This window comes from Haemaphysalis longicornis, unplaced genomic scaffold (genome assembly GCF_048455015.1).
Source record: "Haemaphysalis longicornis isolate Haplotype H1 unplaced genomic scaffold, Haemaphysalis longicornis Haplotype H1 scaffold_1, whole genome shotgun sequence".
Classification (NCBI taxonomy): Eukaryota; Metazoa; Arthropoda; class Arachnida; order Ixodida; family Ixodidae; genus Haemaphysalis; species Haemaphysalis longicornis.
Window position 1 is genome coordinate 432226045 of NW_027526203.1, and position 20525 is coordinate 432246569.

Here is a 20525-nt window from a genome sequence, read left to right on the forward strand (position 1 = left end):
TTTGCCTATCCGTTGCGCCGCCAAGACCTCAGCTTGCTCACAGCGAATCCAATTCAAAATTGTTTCATTTGAATCTCCAGGTTCCACTGTGATGACTCCACGTGAAGTATTCGCACGGTTGGGGGAGTGTTTGACCTCGATAGGAAGAGTGACCACACGGTTGTCGTGCTGAAAGCAGAGACTTGTAGTTGCAAGGAGGGGGTTAGCGTGCTCCTGTTCGTATAAGGTAACCTGTATGCAGTTTCCCGCGACGTCGTAGCGGTGCGTTGCGAGTTCGGCCATTTCGGGAGTAGGCGCAAGAGTGCCTAAGAGATGTGCGAGGGCGTTTTTGGGTATAGCGCACACACTGAGTTTTGTGAGTGGTCTCATCAAGAAGAGTGCTCGGGGCCTACTTACCCGATCTAGGCGAGTGATTGCAGTCTTCCGATTGGGCTTGACTCGAGTCCAGATTTTCCAGGGGCCGTCGTTGTCCCGGTTGCGGCCGTCTTGATCCATAACTTGACCATCCGGGTCATCAGGGGACTGGGTTGCAGGGGTGGAGGCTGTAGCTTGTGAGAGCGTCATCGGCGGAGAAGCCAGGACCAGTTGAGCGGTGGCCAGCAGGGAACCACTGGGAGAATGAAGCGCTGACCTTCGAAGTTGTGGGAGCGTTGAAGAAGACGGTGCTGCCGCCGACATTGTGCGCGAGCATGCAGGCAGGAGGAGGGAGCACGAGGTGTCCGAGCACGTGCGAGGGAGTGCCACCGCAGCCGGCCGCTTCACTGCCGGGCAAGAGGCTTAGCTGGCGGGCATAGTTCAAGTTAAAGTCCCTCGACCGGCGTTTAGCCAGTAATGCGCGCCGCGCGGTCAGATCTGGTGGAGACGAGCACGAACGGGAAGCTGGCCACTTCGCGAAGCTGTAGAGTGCACACTCAAGGCAATAACTCCAAGAAGTCCGGCACTACCAGAGGTCGAAGACGGAGCCTATGGAACACACGTCTACCTTCTTCAGCGCAGGTGGCGCCCCCAGGAGAAGGAGGAGATAAAGAGGAGCGAACGGAGAGGATTGAGGTTAGACTTGGGGCGACCGTCTTGCAGCCGTAGGAGCAATCCGAAAGCGCGTCCCTCCCAGGAGCCCGCTCGCTGCCAGCGTTTCCTGCCCCGGTCTACACCTCGAGCCCGCCGAGCTACCGGTCCTACCCAGCCTCCCCTTCCTGACCGCGGCCTACAGCTCGAGCTCGCCGAACTACCGGTCCGGTACTGGCTCCCGTTCCTGCCCTCGGGTTCACCGCGCAGACCTTTCGAGTCACCGGCCCCGCACTGCCTCCATCTCCTGGACCCGAGACCCACTTGGCCCGTCACGTCCCGTCGACGATTGACACCCCTGTGTTGAATGTTTTATTGTGTGTGAATGTTTTATGTGTGAATGTGTGAACAATGTGTGAATAATGTGTGAATGTTTTATTACAACAAAGTTTGTATGTTGCCCTGAGTCATACTTATGAGAACTTCTGATAATTCAAACTTCTGACAATTCAAACAAAAGCGTGCACGCTTTTGTTTGAATTCGAACTCCAAGGGACCCCATGGGGTCCCTTGGAGTTCGAATTACGGAAAATGGCAAACCGTATAACGCCCTGAATTTCCCCAATAATGCAGATTTCGCGAATGTTCCACTTCTAATGGTTACAATAACGTAAATGGAGATCATTTGTCGGACATAATTTAGAAGACCAAAAAAATTTGGCTGCAAAAAAGTCACTCTAGACAAGCAGCATAAGAATGCTACACATTAGTACATAATTCTCTGAATTTCTGCAGAATTTTTTTTTGCACACGCGTATAGCGTCAGCTTTAGGGCCGTAATGATTTCAGTTTAAAATTCTGCCATAGAGATGCCGCAGAATGCAATAAAGGCTGCCCGGTTCTGCCAGTTTTCAACGACATGAGAAACTTGGCTTGTAGCACCCGTTTATTTGGTTGGAGCGATCGGGTTCATGGGGAACCCCGGTTCCTTGTGCGTGATGAGCTTCTTACTGGCGTCCTTCTTGGGAAGCGAGTAGAGCAGCTTGTCCCAGAAGCTCGGTTCCCCCCACCGCAGGTAGTTGGCGGCACGCACGTACATGCGCAGGTCTTCGTCCATCGCCTGCGGGGCCACCTCGTCTACGAGCACGATCACCAGCCGGTTGATGTGGTCTTCTAGAGCACGTTGGTACGCCAGCCGGAATTCCAAGCGGCACCATTCACTCTCCACAAAGTTCCTGCACCCAGGGGAAAATATGGTTACCGGCGGCCACAGGATCCTGGTGGAAGAATTTGTGACTGAATTGTTGGTCACGCAGTTACACCAACTATTGCGACAATAAACACAAATTTTGGCTGCTTCGCGGGTCATTGGTACCTTTTAACGGAGAAATCGTGCAATTGAACACCACAATAATAGCATAAACGTCTAATTGGGAAATTCGACGGCCATAGAATGATTGAAAACGTACTTGTAACATGAATGGGTCTGACAATCACTTTTGTGCAAGGGGTGCTTTGTTTTTATCTGTGCAGAAAACAAAGAAACGACCTGGTGTTCAGGATTAAAGTGTACGTCAAACATATGAGTTGGTGTAAATTAATCTTTAGCCCCCTCACCAGAGCAGGATTGGCCACCCTGGTGTAGTACCGGCCACAACCTCCCATGAATACGCCAACTAACCCTCGGCCCTCAGTCCCCAGCGGCTGCGAAGCAACTGACCATGGCGGCGGTCAGACCTGTGACGCAGCAGAGGGTGCTAAGAATCACTGGATCCGGACAGGCCGCCAATGGAATCTGAACCTGGCAACGCTTATGGGCAGATGAGATCAAGAAGCTTGCGGGGATAAATTGGTCACAGTTGGCACAGGACCGAGGTAATTGGAGAATAATGGGAGAGGCTTTTGCCCTGCAGTGGGCGTAGACAGGCTGGTGATGATGATGATGATGATGAATATTTAGCCCTCCATTACTACATGCCTTACAGCCAATTTCAACTCTACAAATCCCAAGAGTGCCGAGACCCAAGGAGCTGCTTTCGTTCATTTGTGTCAATAAATTATCATAATTACGACACTAGTGGGGGATTATTTAGCGAGGCTGTACATCTAACAGTTCATGCATATCTAGTAACTTCCTAGCCAGGCACTCTGCATGGGCTACCCGTGATGGCAATACCTCTGTAATCATGGCAAAAGGCTCCAATGTGGACATGTCGTGTACAAGAAATGGTTCGCTCAGCTTGTGGTAGCAGAGTTTGGTTGGAAGTTCCGCACAAATATGTCACCGAACAACTCAACAGCGGTCGTGTACAGATTTAGCTTTGGCCAAGAATCTGTCTGAGGTAGTGGCCGCACCAATCAGTGTTACAACAGTAACCACAAAGCTATCGTCATTACCATTAGAAAATGATGAAAATAATTTCACGAACTCTTGTGTAACCTCTTAAAATTTGCGAGTGCTGGGCAGCCGCTAAGATCATGTCCGGGTCGCTTTACATATAGATAATTGCGCAGTGGGGTCAGATATCACACATGCTTGCAGTCGGAGACCTGGCCGCCTCGTAACAGTTTTCTGAAACAGGACGCGTTAGGCATTTCTTTTTTTCTCGTGCCTTAAATTTCAACTCTTCTCTCGCCAGTGCACGGATCAACGCGAACTTCGCTGAACACTCGTTGGTACCACCACCCGCAACTGGAAGAGGCAAGTGTAGGTGATGCGGCGAGCGTTATTGACGAGTGGTGCACAGGCTCAACCAGGCCAGCTGACGAAGCCAAATGAAAGAGGACGGGTTGATCCTCACTGCGTCAGAACGAGCAGCGTGCGCCTGGAGCAGGCCACGGCGTCCCGGATGATGTCCTGCAGCAGGAAGCCGCCCTTGAAGTTCCGCTCGTAGGTGCACACGGAGAAGCCGAGCGCCTCGACTCCGGGCAGCAGCTGCGCGTGCACCCAGCCGGCGTCCTTGCTGCTGAAGGACAGGAACACGTCGAACAACTTCTCCTCGTCCAGCTCGTCCTCCTTGATGCACTGCAGCGAGCAGCCTCGCGCGTACAGCCACACCTTCAGCTCGCGACGGTAGCGCAGGTAGGCCGCCGACACCGCCAGGCACATCGCAACAGCCACTGTTGTACACGGTCACCGGCAGAAGGCAAGAAGAGCTCGGTCAGTCGTCAAGCAGTCACTACTGGAGCGCGCTGAGACGGCTGTACTACCGAAATATACCCCCTGCATTTCCGCAATGTCGTGCCATTTTTTACTGCGAAGCAATATATTTAACCCCCAAGTTTTCATTCCGGTGAAGCAGATTTACTCGGCGGCGCTGCGGCGCTCCTCCTCGCCACCACCGACACCACTTTCACAACTGTCATCCCCCTCGCCATCACCGATGCCTCTTTCAAAAGCTGCGCAATAGGCTGATAAAAGTGGTAGCGCCCTTATCAGGCGTTACCAGAGCAACGTGCCCGCTTTGAACGCCGACGTGAGCCCATAATGGACTTTTTCACGACCTCTATCTGTGCACGCGCTTGCGGGCGCCGCCATTACTTTTGGTGGCTTACAACTATCGCAGATAGTACTTCTAATGTATGCGGCACGGGTGACGCGTGATCAGCTCCAAACACACATTAGTTGGCATTCAGGGGCCGCTACAGAAGCGATAAGTCATCGGACTGTCAATCGCCGGCATAAGAAAAGGAGCTAAGTTTTGTACACAGCGCACTCAAAGCGCGACCTTCGCGCATGCAGTTAAAAAAAATCTGCAGAAATTCAGAGAATTATCTACTGAAGTATATAGCCATGATATGCAACTGTAACTCCGTGCAGATAAACTTCGTCGTTCATACGCACCTAGGACAGGCAGGAGATAGGCGATGGCATACGCACCTAGGACAGGCAGGAGATAGGCGATGGTCTTTGGTACTGCTGCTGGGCAAAGCTCTTTTTGCCCTAAATTAACGAACGCCTTGAGGGACACCAGCGAATTGGAGCTCTTGGCGCATATAACGTCGTGAACGTCCCGGACCTGTTAAGAAGTAACCATCCATAGGCGACAGTGTTTTGATCTAAATGTTACTGACAGTTTCAAAACACGTCAAAACACGGTACCACAAACACGACAAACGTGCTTTGAATGGGAAAGCATTAAGGCTTTCCTTGGAGATACTTTACTACAACATTGCGCATGTGCGGTGCTGGTTATATATGAAGCTACCGTACCAGAATGCAGACAGGTAGCTTTTCATTACGGAATTCCGAACGGTCTGCGGATTGGTCACATACCCACTCAAAGGGATGTTGACCAATGACGATGTCAGCTGCCGTCAGAAGCTCACGGTCGACTCACCAATTCCCGTTTTGGCTGCGACGTCAAGCTACCAACATATATGTATACAATTCATGCGTTCCCACTCAGGTGGACTGACCAGTGAAGATAACAGCTGCCGTCAGAGGCTCCCGTCCGATCTAGCACCCCTTATTCCGTACTGCTTTCGCATTCACACCGAATCACACGGCCCTAAGCAGACTTAAGAACACCGGTAATTCACTAAACGATCGTTTTGAGCTAAAAAAGGCGTGAATATAGACTACTCACTCACGATAGTGGGAAGCAGGATTTGACAGAGTGGTTATATTCATTAGAGCCCGTTTGGGGTTGTGTGTTCGAGCAACTTTACGTAATTTGGCTTCTTGAAATATCACACAGAAAAAGCGGTGCCACAATAACTGACACTAGAGCACTGATTCGAAAAAATCGAGGCGGGGTGCGCCAATACATTCATTGCACTTGAAATACTCCTTTAGAATGACAGACACCAGTATGCTGCATGCAAATGTAAATTGCGCTTATATCTACGTGTAGGTACTCAGTGCACTTACTGTTTCGCCATGGGCCTCGATCCACTGCCGGAAGGGGTAGTCAGCGCACTCACAAATGAAAGGGTTGCCGGACAGCCACAGAGATGTCAGGTTGCGCACCAACACCAGGGAATGGGGAAACCTCTCCAGCCTGTTGTTTCTGAGGTCGAGGGAGTGCACTGTCTCCGGTATGTAACTCGAGTTGAGGGTCGACAGGAGATTATTTCTGAGCGAGAGTACTGCGAGATGTGGCGCGCCATTGGCGATACCATCGTCCAGCTGTAGCAGCCCGTTTCCGTTCAGGTCCAAGCGAGTGGTGCCTTTCGGGAAGACCTCAGGGGTGCGGTTGAGTGCTGCCGAGGAACAGTTGACGCTGATGGCACGTTCGCCGAAGGAGTCTTCGTTGCACCTGCACTTGCAGCCTGGTTGGCAGTCGATTTCCCACCGGACCAAGTCGATCGCGGTCAAGTCGTGCAGCCTTTTCCCTCGCAGCCAGGGAGGACCCTCGCACGTCGGGTAATTGCTAATCTGCACTTCCCGGTCCCGGCGGACGAGCCAAGCCAGTCTGCAGTCGCACATTAGAGGGTTCTCTAGAAGGGTCGAAGCATATAGGACGGGGCATGTAACATAACCATAACTGTTCTTTTCTCAGAGCACGTGACATCGGCGTGGCTGCCAACAGAAATACGGCCTACGCATAGGGGAATGGAATCCAAGACCTTACGTGAGAAGCCAAATGATTCAGCTATATATAGTTATCGCGATGGCTCAGCGTCATGGGGTTTTGGTGGATCGCTTTACTGACGTACGGGTGGATTTTTACGGAAGCGGAATATAAGAACGTCTGCGTGCGCGCTAGATTTCGGCAAATGTTGTTGAAGTACACAAGGTGATCTAAAATAATCCGTAGCCCTACACTGCTACGCATCTCATAGCTAAGTTGTAGCTTCGGATGGGTAAAACACTATTTTGTTCTGCTAAAGTTGCCTGTAGATTTCATAAGCGGTACCTGTTATAAATAAAATTTAATCGGGTTAAACTTCAATTCAATTTCCCTTTTATTTCGCATCAGGACACCACCAGCGCAGCAATCCTTCAGGAGACGCTTACTTCATCTTCCAACGAACTGCAATTTCAGATTACGAAACTATAGGACATAGCATCGGGATTTGGGTTTTCGGAAAGTCTGTGCGCATCTCCCTGGTATGAATCAAAGCGGGAATGTAGATAATGAAGATGGCAGGGCACACGTTCCTCCCTTAATTCGACCATGAATACAATATATAACTTTGCTCCATTTCAGGGATGGCCGCGTTCGAAAAATTATGCCAAGTTTAAAGTAAACTGAAATCAATACACCGAGATAAAAAAAAAAAAAACACACAAAAAAATGGAGGTGACTTGCTTCATGCAAGGAGAATTTTACGTTTGGTTTGGCTGAGGTGGAACTCTGCTCGAATGATCTCCTGCGAGTTACAAGGCACACGAAGCAAGGGTGGAGCGTATATGGCTGCACCAAGCGCTGCGGCCGAGTAGGTATTTCTTGGTTTAATTGTGGATAGCCCTTGCTTGTGCGCGCGTTTTACCATGCATTTACCTAAGTGACGACCGTTTTCGGCTGGTCTCCCGAACATGTCACAACACACGGTGAAAGAAGGAAGATCTTAAATCATTCGGCTTAATAGCCGATAGTCTCCAATATCTTAGAGATGGCCAGAACGTTTTTCTTCGAACAAAAAGGAGGGAAGTCGCATGTTGTGGTCCAGGCCTGTTTAAGGTGAGTACGAAAAGAATTCCCTGCAATGCATATTATATACACATAATATCTACGCAAATGACTTGTATTCTTCTTCCATGTCCTTACACCATTTTTAAACCCCACAAAAGAGAGATTTACTGCGGCATACAATGCGATACGGATTGATTTATTAATTCAGAAGCATTACCTGCCCGATGAGGCGAACCACCCGGCGTTGTGAGCAGCGGGTGGCCCTGAAATTCCCCGTGCCTTCAAGTGAAGACAAACCGTGGCAGAATAGGATTTTCCCCCAGGGACGTGCGGTGAAAGGGAAGCGCCTTAACCCCTATTTTGCACCTACGCCACACCCTTACGGCTTTCGGGAGGCACATAAGTCTGCTTACGTGCCTTAATACGAAGGTATTAAGGCTTTTCTGCCGATACTTTATTGCAACTTCACGCGTGTGTCGTGCTGGCTCCATGAAGCTACCAGAATGCAGATTTGTAGCTCCTCATTACGGAGTTCGGATTGCTCTTCGGAATGGTCACATACCCACTCAAGGTAATGTTGGCCAGTTGCGACGACGGCTACAGCCAGAAGCTCACGGTGCACATGGATTCACCACTTGAAATTCGGTAGCGATGTCAGCGTACTTCCCCCCAAATTCCCGTATACCCTCTCAATGATTTGTCATGAAGATGACAGCTGCCGCGTCAGAGGCTGACATCTTATTCAACCTTTTTCATTTTCATATAGCCCTCGCATTCAAACCATGTAAGCAGGCTTAAGTGCCCCCGGTAATTTTAATGTACTCACATATATTAGCCAAAGACACAACCGCCGTACGAAAAATTAGTGACTTCTCTCTTTTCCACCCAGACCCGAGTGTACCGTTCTTTTCTGTTCCATTACTTTCATTGTGTACAGGATCTTTCCATTAAATTTTGGCGTCCGTCTGAGCATTCTTTGCCCTATCGTTTGTTCTTTGAGCAGTCAGCTATTTTTTCGGACATCTGTCGGCCCTGGGGACGCCGGACTCTTGACCTAAGAAGTTAAATAATGATTTCGCGTTAATATAGTTTATAAGCATGCAGAGGCACTCCGAATGTCGTCTTCAGAGAACACGGAATCAGAGAAACACACGAACAGCAGCGGAAGGCATTGCGTACCGTCAAGGGTGAGCGTCGGCTTCGCAGGCATTCTCCGTGGGAAGTCACTTCGGCGCAGCACTTGCACCTGGTTTTTTCTGAGGATGAGTGACACCATTTCGCCAGCTCCTATGAATGCTCCTCGAAGGGAGCTGATGTTGTTCGCCGTTAGCTTGATAAAAGTCAACCGGCCGTTATTTGCAAACTCGGCCCGCTCCAATGACTGGATCGCGTTAAAAGAAGCGTCCAGGTATCGTATCTTGGGAAGATTCCTTATGGAGCCGTTAAGGGAGACAAGTTGGTTGCCTTGGAGCAACAGCTTGTTCAACGTGACGAGACCCTTGAGTGCGTTCCTCCCCACCCACCGAATCTTGTTTTCGCTCAAGTTGATCTCGGCGAGCTCACTGTTGTCGATGAAGGCGTCGTCCGGGATGTGAGTCACGAGGTTGCTTCTCATCGAAATCTTCCGCAGAAGCGTGAGACCCTTGAAGGCGTCGGTGATATCGTGAATCTGGTTGGACGACAATTTCAGTTCCTTCATGCGACGCGTTCTGTTGAACGTTCCGGTCACGCTAGTCAAGCTGTTGTCCGACAATGCAAGGAATTCTAGTTTTGAGTCTATACTAAATACCGATCCGTCTAAACGTGATAGGCTGTTGTTGCTGAGATTCAGACGCATCATTTTTTCAAGCGCCTTAAACGCTCCGGGCTTCACTTCAGTTATTCCACAATCACCAAGAAGGAGCACTTCAATTTCTTCATACGATGGCTCAAGCTCTGTAATCACACCTAGGTGACTACCTTCAAGGTTCATGATATGCAGGTAAGGTATTTTTGATTTCAGTAGCATTTCGACGTCTTTTATCATGTTGTGGCTCATGTCGAGAGTCTGAAATAAATGGAAACAAATAAATGAGTCGACAGACACTAGTAACAAAAAGTGCAGCGCCGTATAGATTATTTTCCTTAACTCGAATTGACAATTTTTAAATACATTCCTCTGCTGATATCACACTACAGTGGCAAAGAAAAAGCAAGTTTTTGTTAGCTTCATCCTCGCGTAAAGAGAGGCCTGAATTTCCCCACTGAATCATTTTATTGGGGTCGCCACCAAAAAGTAGGAATTTTTCTAAGCCGTTACCGTAACCTTGCACCGACTTTACTTTTATAGTTGATTTTTCAGTTTGTCGTAACTTTGTGTGCTTCATTTGGGGGATGAAATACTATGGACACTTCTCGCAACGCTAACGTGAACATTCAGGCTAAGCAACGCCGAATTTGGTTTCGCCTATGCAGGAAAATATGATGTTTCCCTATTGTGACACTAACACAGACGACCGCTTTCACATACAATACCTAGAATACTGAACATATGTAGTCAACACTTAGAATATTACTTAGTTTGCGCTAATTTGTGCGGAGACAAATAAGTCGTCCGATCGCCCAGCCACCCGTCTCAACTAGGCGACGAGTTGATTGTTCTTTAGAAGAAAAAGCTATGGTTGTGAGGCTATACTTAGAATCGAACTGAGCAATAGTCCCTAGCGTAAGTAAAGCGCAAAGTGGAAATTGCAAATCGCGGTCACGTTGGCTTGCACGGATGGAAATTCTGGCATCAGTAGTCTGTCGCGTTGTGCACTATACTGCGCGCTGTACCGTGACGATCGCGGAGGCCACGGCTGTACACTTCAATATACTGAAACTTCCGTCTGGCGGCGTGGCTCCTTTTGAGGGCTAGTTCTGTGAAACACCGGAGCGCACTTTCACCAAGAAATGGCTTTACTCAAGAGCTCCATTTTCTTCATTTCCTTCTATCCCGTTCACTTCAAACTTTGTGCAGTGACACAGTAGCCCTGTCGTCAATCTCTCTAGCATAATTTCACAAACTTTCTGCGGCTTTGTTGGCAATACTCCTCCACTGGCTTACACTTACTTGGCAAAGAACGCTGACCATTTCCTCGCGTGATAACCGAAAGCCTTTTTTTTTATTGTTATGTATAACACCATGTTCTGCTCTACTCGGGAACCACTGTAATCACTCCATACGGCTCTGTATCCATATTTGTAAATAAAGTACCGTTACAAAAAAATAAAAACAAATAAAAAGCGGCGTGACCTGGTGGTACCATATTGGATTCGTTGGGTACTATTGCGGGAGTCGGTGGCTCGACCCATGCTTGTGCTGTTTTTTAAAGACGATTGTCTTTTCTTGGGCTACTTAAACGCAGAAATGTTGGCCTGTCTGTATGACGTCTTTCTCTCGAAAAGAGAATTTATTAAAACTAGTTACAGCTAGGACCCGCTGTAGTTAGCGGGACGACAGGGCACATGATATCCGCAATGACCTGCAGAGGAAACGAAGTGAACATCACACACGTCTGTCTGTCTGTGATTCGATGCAGCCACCCGGTCAAAGGGAAAAAGAAGCTGCCCAACAGTCTTATATACCCACAGGCAAATCTAAACGTCCAAGTCCAGCTTTAATGTTCATACTGTAAGAAATTGTTGATAAATAACAAGACATTACGCAAATATAAGGCAGAAAATCAATACATAAGTGACATTGCAGTGTTCCTTTATTAAAAATTAATGGATGCTTGGTTTTTGTGATAGCAAATGAAATACTACATCAACTGCAGAAAACCGTCACCTGCTGCTTCTCGCGCTACTATAGCTCCTGGCGGCATTTAAGAAATCAAATTGCAATAGCAACGAAAGGTTCCACTAGATAGGTTTCACGTTCCGCTTGCAACGCTCGTGGAGTAGGGCAACGTGGTTCTATAAACGTTGTAGTAGGGCGCCTCGATTCACGTGCGTATCCGCCGTGCGGCAGCACTGGCATCGAGGCACCCGGCTTGGAGCAGTATAACGAGGTAAATTTAAATTAAATTGAGCAAACCTCTAGCGTGTTATCTTGAGAGGAACGAGACGGGAGAGGAACAACATGAGAGGTGAGCGGAAAAGAGAAGGGAGGCCTTTACTTTGCAGAGGCGCCAGTCGACTATCGTCTTTTGTTGACATGTGCAACGAAACGAGCAAATACGCGGTCATTTTTTTTTTTTGCGACTCCTTTCTAGCAGTTCGTCCTTGGGGAGTAGCTGAACGGACCAACCGGGTGGCGGACTAACCGTTCGTCCGCTAACATTTAGTCTCCAGAGGGAGCACTGATTGTGGCAAAGGCCGTTAGTCCCCGAGAAGACGAACTTTTAGTCCTTTTTGCCTAAGAGTGTAGCGACAGGTATGGATTGTAGCACGTGCTACAGATTTAATGTTTTTTCATTTATTGGCAGACTGTTAACGATTAACCAATATTACCTAAAGGCAATAAAAAGGGTTGTTGCTTGATGACGGTTCATAGAGCGAAGGCACAATAATGTCCTCGCATTTTGGCTGACGAAATGGCTAGCAAAGCTGCTTAGATAGCATCCCGTGATAACATCTGGTAATCTTGACATTTTTGTTGTTTTCTATTTATAAAATGGCCAATTTGATCCACCATAGAAGACAACTAACCAGATGTAGAGGCAGTTATATCTGGAAAAGGCTTAGTAAGTGGCACGTAGTCTAGTGTATTGCCCAAACATGACAAGGTGACGGCCCCGATCACAGACCCCCTGGCGGCACCGAGTTAAACATGCGTTCGTGTGTGTGCTACCACGTGCACACACGTCGGTATAAGTACGTCTTAAAATAGTTATGGGCAGGAGAAAATATACGCAAGCACTTCTTATGACGAAATATACGTCATTATCCGTCTTGGCTTTTTATTTTAGTACATCTTTATTTTTACAAACTAGGCCATCAGAACACGTTGCTCAGTAATGCACCTGGCGTTATCCGCTGGCGGCATCGACAAGATAACATGACCGTACAGTGACAGTACACAACGGGCCGCAAGACGTGGGTTAAAATAAAGATTAGGTTTGATATTCCTGGGTTCCCTAATCACGCTAGCCGTGCCTTGCAAGGCCCTGTAGAGTGACACAGCGGTAGTCGTTATATAACGCGGGAGCCGTCCTTTCAGGCGTTGATACAGAAATATGCATCATTGCGCACGTCTATGGAGACTGCGGACGACCCTCGTAAACGTTGTTTGTGTGTGCAGAAGAAGCATAAATCATTAAGTACGCGACAGGAAAGCGGGCGAGCAAGAAATGGCGATTTTTGAGCTCCATAGATTTACCACAAGCAGAATAAGGATAGATTGCATGTTGAGATGTGCGTTATTACTCTTGCTCATGTTTTGTTTGTTGTTGCCGAAATCACCGTCATACGATTGCATTTTAGACCTACTTGGTTCGATCGTCACATGTGTGGCGGTGTGCGATTACCCCCGCCGCTCATTGCGGCCGCGCACCGGGATTTAAATACCGCGCGCGTATGCACGTGTCTCGTGATTGCGTGCATAATTTGACATGTGTAACGACAGATGTCGCAGTGAAAGGGAACGCGCGACAATTGAGGACCCCTACAACGAGGCGCTAGGGAGAGCGAACAAGGGGAGAGCGCCTTCCGCGCCTCAGATTCCTACTCGCCTCTTCTGAGAACGGCAGAGATGCAGCGAGCCCTCCATGCCAGTGTCCGTCATGAGGAAGGCTGCGTAGCCCTGGTCCCTCTCCTCGTGTTAAGCAGCAGCGGCATGAAACACTACTCCCTCCGTGCCAAGCGCGACATTACTTGACTACCAATAACTGACAACTAGTGTTTGATTCGTCGTGATGGAGAACTTAGAAGTTGGTGGAAATTGTATATATACTGCATTGAACCTACACGCACAAAAAATTTTCTCGTCATTTTTACCATTTTTTTATTTCTGCTTACCACGCACTAGACTGTTGCTCGCTTTTCGAATCAGAAGTAATTTACTTCGGAGATATAAGTATACAGTAAGCATGTCTGCCTGCGTGATTAAACAGCAATGGTTCGCAGTCAGAAGAATAATGTAATACGCGTGCGCAGTGCACTGTTTTTCAAATTCATTTTCTATCTTTTCCCACCGAATATATCATTTATGTTTCCTCTCAGTGCAGGGATAAACGGAGGCCTGCTGAAGGACACTCGCCCAACAGCAGTTCCCAGTAGGGCCAATAAGAGCCTACTCTAACCTTCACATGCCACCTAAAATGAAGCGCAGGAATAATTACACTTTTACCCAAATCACCACAGGGTGCCGCGTTGAGTAGCCCTCATCGTGAAACACGTGTAGTCGTTTCGTCATAACACAACAGAAAACGCACAGGAAACGATGATGCAGAAGCAATTCGGGTCTACCTTTTGTTCGCTCCATCTTACAGCCTGCGGAAAAAAATGAAACATCTGGGAACAATCCGTAACCATACTTGCTGCACCTTATACCGGCAAAATTTTCTGGTCGTTTTCAAAATTTAGGTATTAAACCAATAGCAGCGCCACGTGTCGGACAAAATATTGAAGGAGTGTTAGCTTTTTTGAAACGCACGTAAGAGGAAAAAACAAAACAATCTCCACGCACAGGGCGCAAAAAGTGAAAGTTACAACAAATGTTCCAAATATACAGCAGGCTGATGTTCTCTCAACGTCAGTTATAGTCTGAGAAACGAAACACCTGTGCGATTGATAAGCACACGTCGCACAACGTAAGCGGCACCGGTTGTGGCACCATCACACGGCACTCCCATTTGTCGCTACGTTGATAAGATAAAGGGGACAGAAGCAAGAATAACAAAACGGACACACGTGTTCGAGAGCAGATATTTTCTCGTTTCGAAAACACATTTGCGCACACCTTTCCTTTTCCTGCCTGCCTTTTGTTTTTATACATCCTTTCTGTGGCTGCCCTATTTCAACAATGTAGCTTGTTTGGAATTTGTATTTGTTGTACTTACGTCGTTGCAAAGATCAGACGGCTCCAAGACGCTTTTTTAAAACCAAATTTGAAGGCAAAACTAAGCTACCGCCATAGGGTCCTTAGAGCCAAGAGGATAACGTATCGGCAAAGAAATATTTAAATAAACCAATTTCCAAATACAATTCTCCTGACGGAGTTCTGCGGTGAGAGCCCGTGGATTTAAATCTTTTTATTTCTAAGATAACAAGCTCCTATCTTGTCACTTGCTGAAAACGTTTTCAAACGCATGCTTGGCAACTGCGGGAAATTTTGAAACATGCTTCATTTGCATGACATGAAACTTTTGGTTTCTCATTTCTGTCTAATATGCCTTTGACCTAAATATTTTCCCGCGGATTTCAGGGTTTGTACTTGAAGTTTTTCACTCTATACGAATAAAGTTAGGCAATAAATCACATGAAAAGCAGGGCGATATGCGTAGTGGCCTTTTTCAGTCAAGGTCTAAAGCTGCTCTCTTTTATTTTTGTTTTGCACATTGCCGTTTATGGTGCCATTGTAAGCAGGCACTAAAGACTTACAACCCTTTTCATGAGAGGAACTGAGCGGATTGATCTCCGTTGTCCAAGATACGCGATTTGTAGTGTCTTTTGGAAGTGCAAGAAGCAAACCGTGCCCTTAAATTTAGCCTTTTTATTTGTGTATTTCCCTATAGAGCTTGCTAAACCGTCCTTTACGAACCTCTAGTCTTCATTAGCATAGTAAGAAAAGATTCTTCTCAATGCGAACCCTTCCCCCCCACCCCCCTATTTTTATTTTTGTTTGTCTGGGCTATAGCGACAGCCACTTCGCAAGGGTTTCACCATTCACCCACGGCACCCTTGACATTTCAGACAATAAATATCTTACCTCCAAGTAACGGAGGCCGTCGAAGAAGCTGCCTATGGCCGTGATGCGGTTGTCACGAATTTCGACGCTTTTCAGCTTTCTCGTGTTTTCGAAGAGACGATCTGGTATGTGCTGGATGCGGTTGCCTGACAACAACAGGTGCTCAAGTTCCGGTGATGCCGACAGGAATTTTTCCTCAATTGTCTCGATTCCGTTGAACCGTAGATCAAATTCTATCAGCGCGGGTAACCGCAGCACGCCTGTCAGGAATTTTATATGGTTCTTGCGTATCTGCAGCGCACGCAAGCGGGTCGCGGCGCTCAGGCCACTGGGAAGGCTCTCCAGCTGGTCCTTCTCGAGTAGCAGCCGTAATAATCGGCCCATGCCAGTGAAGGCTGCCTCCCCAATGTCTCGCAGAGGCGAGTTGGCCACGACGAGCATGAGGATGGTATGGTTCGAAAACCACTCGGCCGGTATCTCGCTGATTTGAACGTGGTCGAAAGTGAGCTTCTTTACGATGACGTTCTGAAGCCTGGCCATATCCGGGCCAAGCTCCTTGAACTGAGACACATTGTTGCACAATGTGGTGGCCCCCTGCTTGGTGAGTCGGCAGTTGCAGCGCGCCAGCTGCGGGCAGGTGGTGTTCACGTGGCGCCACTCTCTGGCATCAGACAAGCAGAATCCGCACGCAAGCACTAGCACCGAAACACACACTCTACGACTTTCGATGATCACCCTGCCGGACATGCTTTCGACGGTTTTTCTGCCTGCTGTAGCGTCGTCGCATGGGGAGTGGAGACGTTAAAAATCCGCCGTGAAAATGGCAGCGGTCAGGGGGATCAACACAAACGAGATAGGAGACACGGATGTTGTCCGATAATACGTCTTATCGGAGCGGCTAACAATTTTCGCTGAACAATGTGATGACTCCACACCCACGTGTTCTCGACTGCCACATCGGAGTCGCCACACTTCTTTCCGAAGAATTCGCACTCAGGCCGGAACATGGTCCACGTATCCGAGTTAGCACCCTATGACGTCACTGCTGTCCAGCGACTTCAGGCATCCGCTTCATGTAACGCTCGCTATTGGGAACGCTACACGACACGACCACCGCTGGGCTACCCGCACACTTCAGCACACGGGCCTCCAGAACTCGCTCGATCAATGTTCGTTGACGCGATGCTCAAACCTCTAAAGACTATGAGGTGGCGTCGGCTGACCAGCTTTTTTCAGTGAAACCTGCTTGTGTAGGCCGCATTTCGTTTAACAGCGCCGGAAGTTATCGTCTGTATGAAGGCGCGCCACTTCTTGAGGCCAGACGGCCGCGACGAAGACGTCAAAGCAGATATGCGTGCTGGCGGGCTGCCAGGAAAGCCGACAGGCGGGGTGCGTATCGCACGATTACCGGGAAAAGAGTCTGCCAGGTCAACGTTTCTGCGCAAGCCTTGTAATTCTTAGAACAAAATCCTCTGAATGCTGGCCAAATGATTACCGAAGGTTACACTTGACAAATGCATATTACCCTCACTCGTCTTAAACGTGTTTAAATAGCTGGCCAGGATTTGTGAGGACGTCTGGATTGGCTTGTTTTTTTTTGTTTTTTTTTCATCATCACATCTTTATTTTCCGTATCCGTATTCTATAGCACGTACACATCAGCAGGATTGGCTAAGAATTCGGGATTTAGGAATAATGCGCCTACTTACTGAAACCATGAAGGGCGAACGTAAAAATATTTTAGAGAACTGAACAAAAGCAACATGAAAGTGGCTTAGTAAAGCACGAGTAACAAGTAAGTTTGAGAAAGAAAAAAAAGACATTTCCTAGCTAGTAGAGATAAATAAATATGCAAATATTCAACGAAAGACGGGAGGTTAAGCCTATATGTTTCGAAACCTAGTTAACTGTCAAGTGCCTGGTTTTCGGACGCGGGTTCTATTCTCGGCGGCAGCGGCCGCTTTTCTGATGGAGGCGAAGAACAACGACGCCGGTGTGTACGAGATTTCGGTGCAGGTTAAAGATCCCCAGGCGGTCAAAATTATTCCGGAGCCCTCCACTACGGCGCGCCTCATCGCCTTCGTTGCGTCGGCGCGTAAAACCCTGCAATCAGTCAAGTTCCTGGTTTTCACCTGTGCTAGCGGTTGCAAATTTACGCGAATTAATTCGCAACGAACGATGTTCTTGTAGAGAAGATATACGTAACTGCTATACGTAACCCTGTCTTCGAGTGAGGGTCGATAGAATATTGGTGCTGCGAAGCGGCGGGGACCACAGTAAAGAAAATTACTTTACTAGCATTGACCTGTCCGAAAAAAAAATGCTTTGTTTCAGGTTAAAAACCACAAAAAATAGACGCCATCCCGCCCTGCCAAAGTGGAAATCCAGCGAAGATGTTGTAAACCACTACACATGCTGATGGGGGAGGGTATGGAATGTTCCTGGTTGTCTCGGCGAGCTTGCCGCTCGCACTCGGCTTTTCTGGCGGCAAATGCTGGGTCCTGACGCAGGCGTTTGGCGTCTTGGGTGAGGACTGCTGGGTCCTGCCTAGCGTAACGCATGCGCTAGCCCTCGAATGGCGCCAACCCACACCCAAGCTTTACCAGAACATATCGTTCACCGGCGCCTTATCATCCGACATGCGGCGTCGATGCTTGTTTTGTGGTGTTTTCTTTATACTAATACTGAGCTCAGTGCTGCAGCGCCTCATTAGCCTGACGCATGCGCTCGGCTTCTTGGGCGAGAACTGCTGGGTCCTGCCTTAGTTTTTTGTTTACGACACGAAATTTTCCAACCAACGGAAGGCTAACAGCTTCGCTCTAAAACGTACTCGGGCTGTTTTCGCGTCGAACCTGCAACTGCATGGGCTAGGATGTGCGCCGTAGTGGAGGGCTACTGATTTATTTAAACCACCTCAATACTCTTAACGTGTCTCAATATCACGAAACTCAGTAGTTTTATTTTTGCGCCTGCGTAAGAAAAACGGCCTCCGAGGCCTTGGCCCCAACAGGACAGCGCCTTAGCCACTGAGTCATCGCGGCGGTCATTAACTAAACCGCAACCACACGATCTGATTTGACATCTGCATTGGTAAGCTAACCTCAACAACGATTAACACCAAAGACCTAACTTGAATTAAGGGTGTGAACTCCGTGGCTTGTTGGTCCCTCACTTTTCAAAAATATATCGGCACACATTAGACTAGAAAGGGAACGTTGCGTTTTCCTTCTTCTTCTTTGTCAGGCGCAACATTTTCAACGTCACCTTAAAATCAACGTTACCTCAGCCTCGGGTCCGGTAATGAAGTGTTTTAGAGGTGACTGAAAGTTCCTTCAACGGTGAAATGCGCATCGTGCATGAAGGAAGGGCATCACAGCCACTTGGTATTGGGCGCAAAGTTAGCATGCATAGTGTTAGCACTGTTAGCACTGATAACATGCTAGCACTGCTAACATTTACCACAGACAACTCACAGAAGCGCGCAAAATCAATTAGCGCTAAAATTGAGTTTAAGCCTTGTTATGTATGCGGCTATGCGACAGAATTTTTTTAACGGGGAAAGTATATTCGTCTAAGATGATGGACCAACATGAGAAGTTTTTGCAACATGGCCCCAAGTTACGTGTTGAACCGGATCTTTCCGCTGCTGAAAAGGTAGAACTGCCCAGGTTTGTGAACCCCCAAGTGAAGGACGTGTATAAACCGTGGTGTGTTACGGAATGTATTCGCGTGGTTTCTTTTAGCTATGTTAAACCCCATCTGGCTAAGAAACCTGTAAGTGAGTAAGTTCGTGGGTCTCGTATTGCGGTTTCGTATTGTTTCGTATTGCGATTTTTCATTATTGTCTCATTGTCTCATTATTGTCTCATATTGCGACAGGTCTCGTATTGCGGTTTTTTATGAGAAGGTTTTTTTTGTGGTTGTGCCTAAAGGGATGTTCATAGAGAAGGTCAACGCTGACGTAATGAAGAATTTTAGGCATGTTGAAGAAATTTCTACGATCATTAAAGGGTGTGCTGTCACGACTTAAATTTGTGTTGATTGACTGACGTTGTGAAGAACAGAAAGCCCTAAAAGACATTTTTCACAGTAAAAACTACATGGGTCACTAACACAATGAAAACAATTAAACAGATCCTCCGCATTATACAGCGCTTCACGACACACCGGTCTGGCCTTAAAGAACATGACTTTAGACACCTCACTCACACCTTCCTCATTTCACGAGTCATGTATGCCTATTCTTACTTCAATATTACTAAAAAGCAACAACAAACCGTTGAAATACTTAATAGAGAAAGTCTACGACTCATTACCGGCCTACCCACTTACACTAGAATTCATGACCTTTACGACTGCAGTAACATGCCTACATACGCCGACAGAGCATACGCACTCCGTAACTCACATGTACAAGCGGCTGTCCACCTCACGGCACGGACGACACATCCTTGAAGCCATTGGACACAATACCTCGAAGCTACCTGACATAGCCAACACATCAGAACCACGGACAAGCCAATCATTAACGGATCCTAAACCAGATCCTCAACCACAAAACAGGTGGAAATCTGCAAAACAACACCAGAAACGGTCTTGCCACCCTAATACACTCAGCATCTACCCTGACGCATCTAAAACAGAATCCAGCACAACTGCGGCGTGGCATATACCGGTATTTAACGTCAATGGCGTTCATTCATTGCCACCAGATACCACCATTAAAGGGGCAGAACTAGAAAGTATCATCCTCTCACTTCGTCACATTGTTCATAACATATGTTATGAACAATGTGAACAGTTTGTACATGGAAAAAAAATATGATATATATCTTCTTTTTCCATGTACAAACTCATAAACATGCACACAGATAGTCGGGAAGCTTTCCTGGAATGTCGTCATCAACTATCATACAGTCTACGAGTTAAGATGATCCAAGAAATCAAGAGCATCCTTCATCATCGATGTCACCATCACGTGGGTGCCCGGCCATGCCGGAATCCCCGGAAATGAGGCAGCCCATTTGTCGGCACGTGCATCGTTCACAACCGTGCCCCAAGCCAGCTGG

General features: G+C 47.7%; 1 protein-coding gene across 2 annotated transcripts; it reads right to left on the reverse strand.

Annotated features, from left to right (window-relative positions):
• Window positions 1-1933: 1933 nt before the first annotated feature.
• LOC144155737 (protein toll-like) lies at window positions 1934-16762 on the reverse strand. 2 transcript variants are annotated; one of them, XM_077687348.1, is made up of 6 exons: window positions 15478-16762; window positions 8766-9633; window positions 5879-6447; window positions 4850-5024; window positions 3807-4125; window positions 1934-2240 (listed from the first exon to the last, which is right to left on the reverse strand). In XM_077687348.1, exons 1-6 carry the CDS (start codon window positions 16201-16203, stop codon window positions 1952-1954), a joined length of 2946 nt encoding a protein of 981 aa, XP_077543474.1. In that variant the 5' UTR covers window positions 16204-16762; the 3' UTR covers window positions 1934-1951. The 2 variants fall into 2 exon arrangements, with proteins under 2 accessions (XP_077543474.1, XP_077543475.1); XM_077687349.1 differs by having other exon boundaries at window positions 4886-5024; window positions 15478-16760.
• Window positions 16763-20525: the final 3763 nt, after the last annotated feature.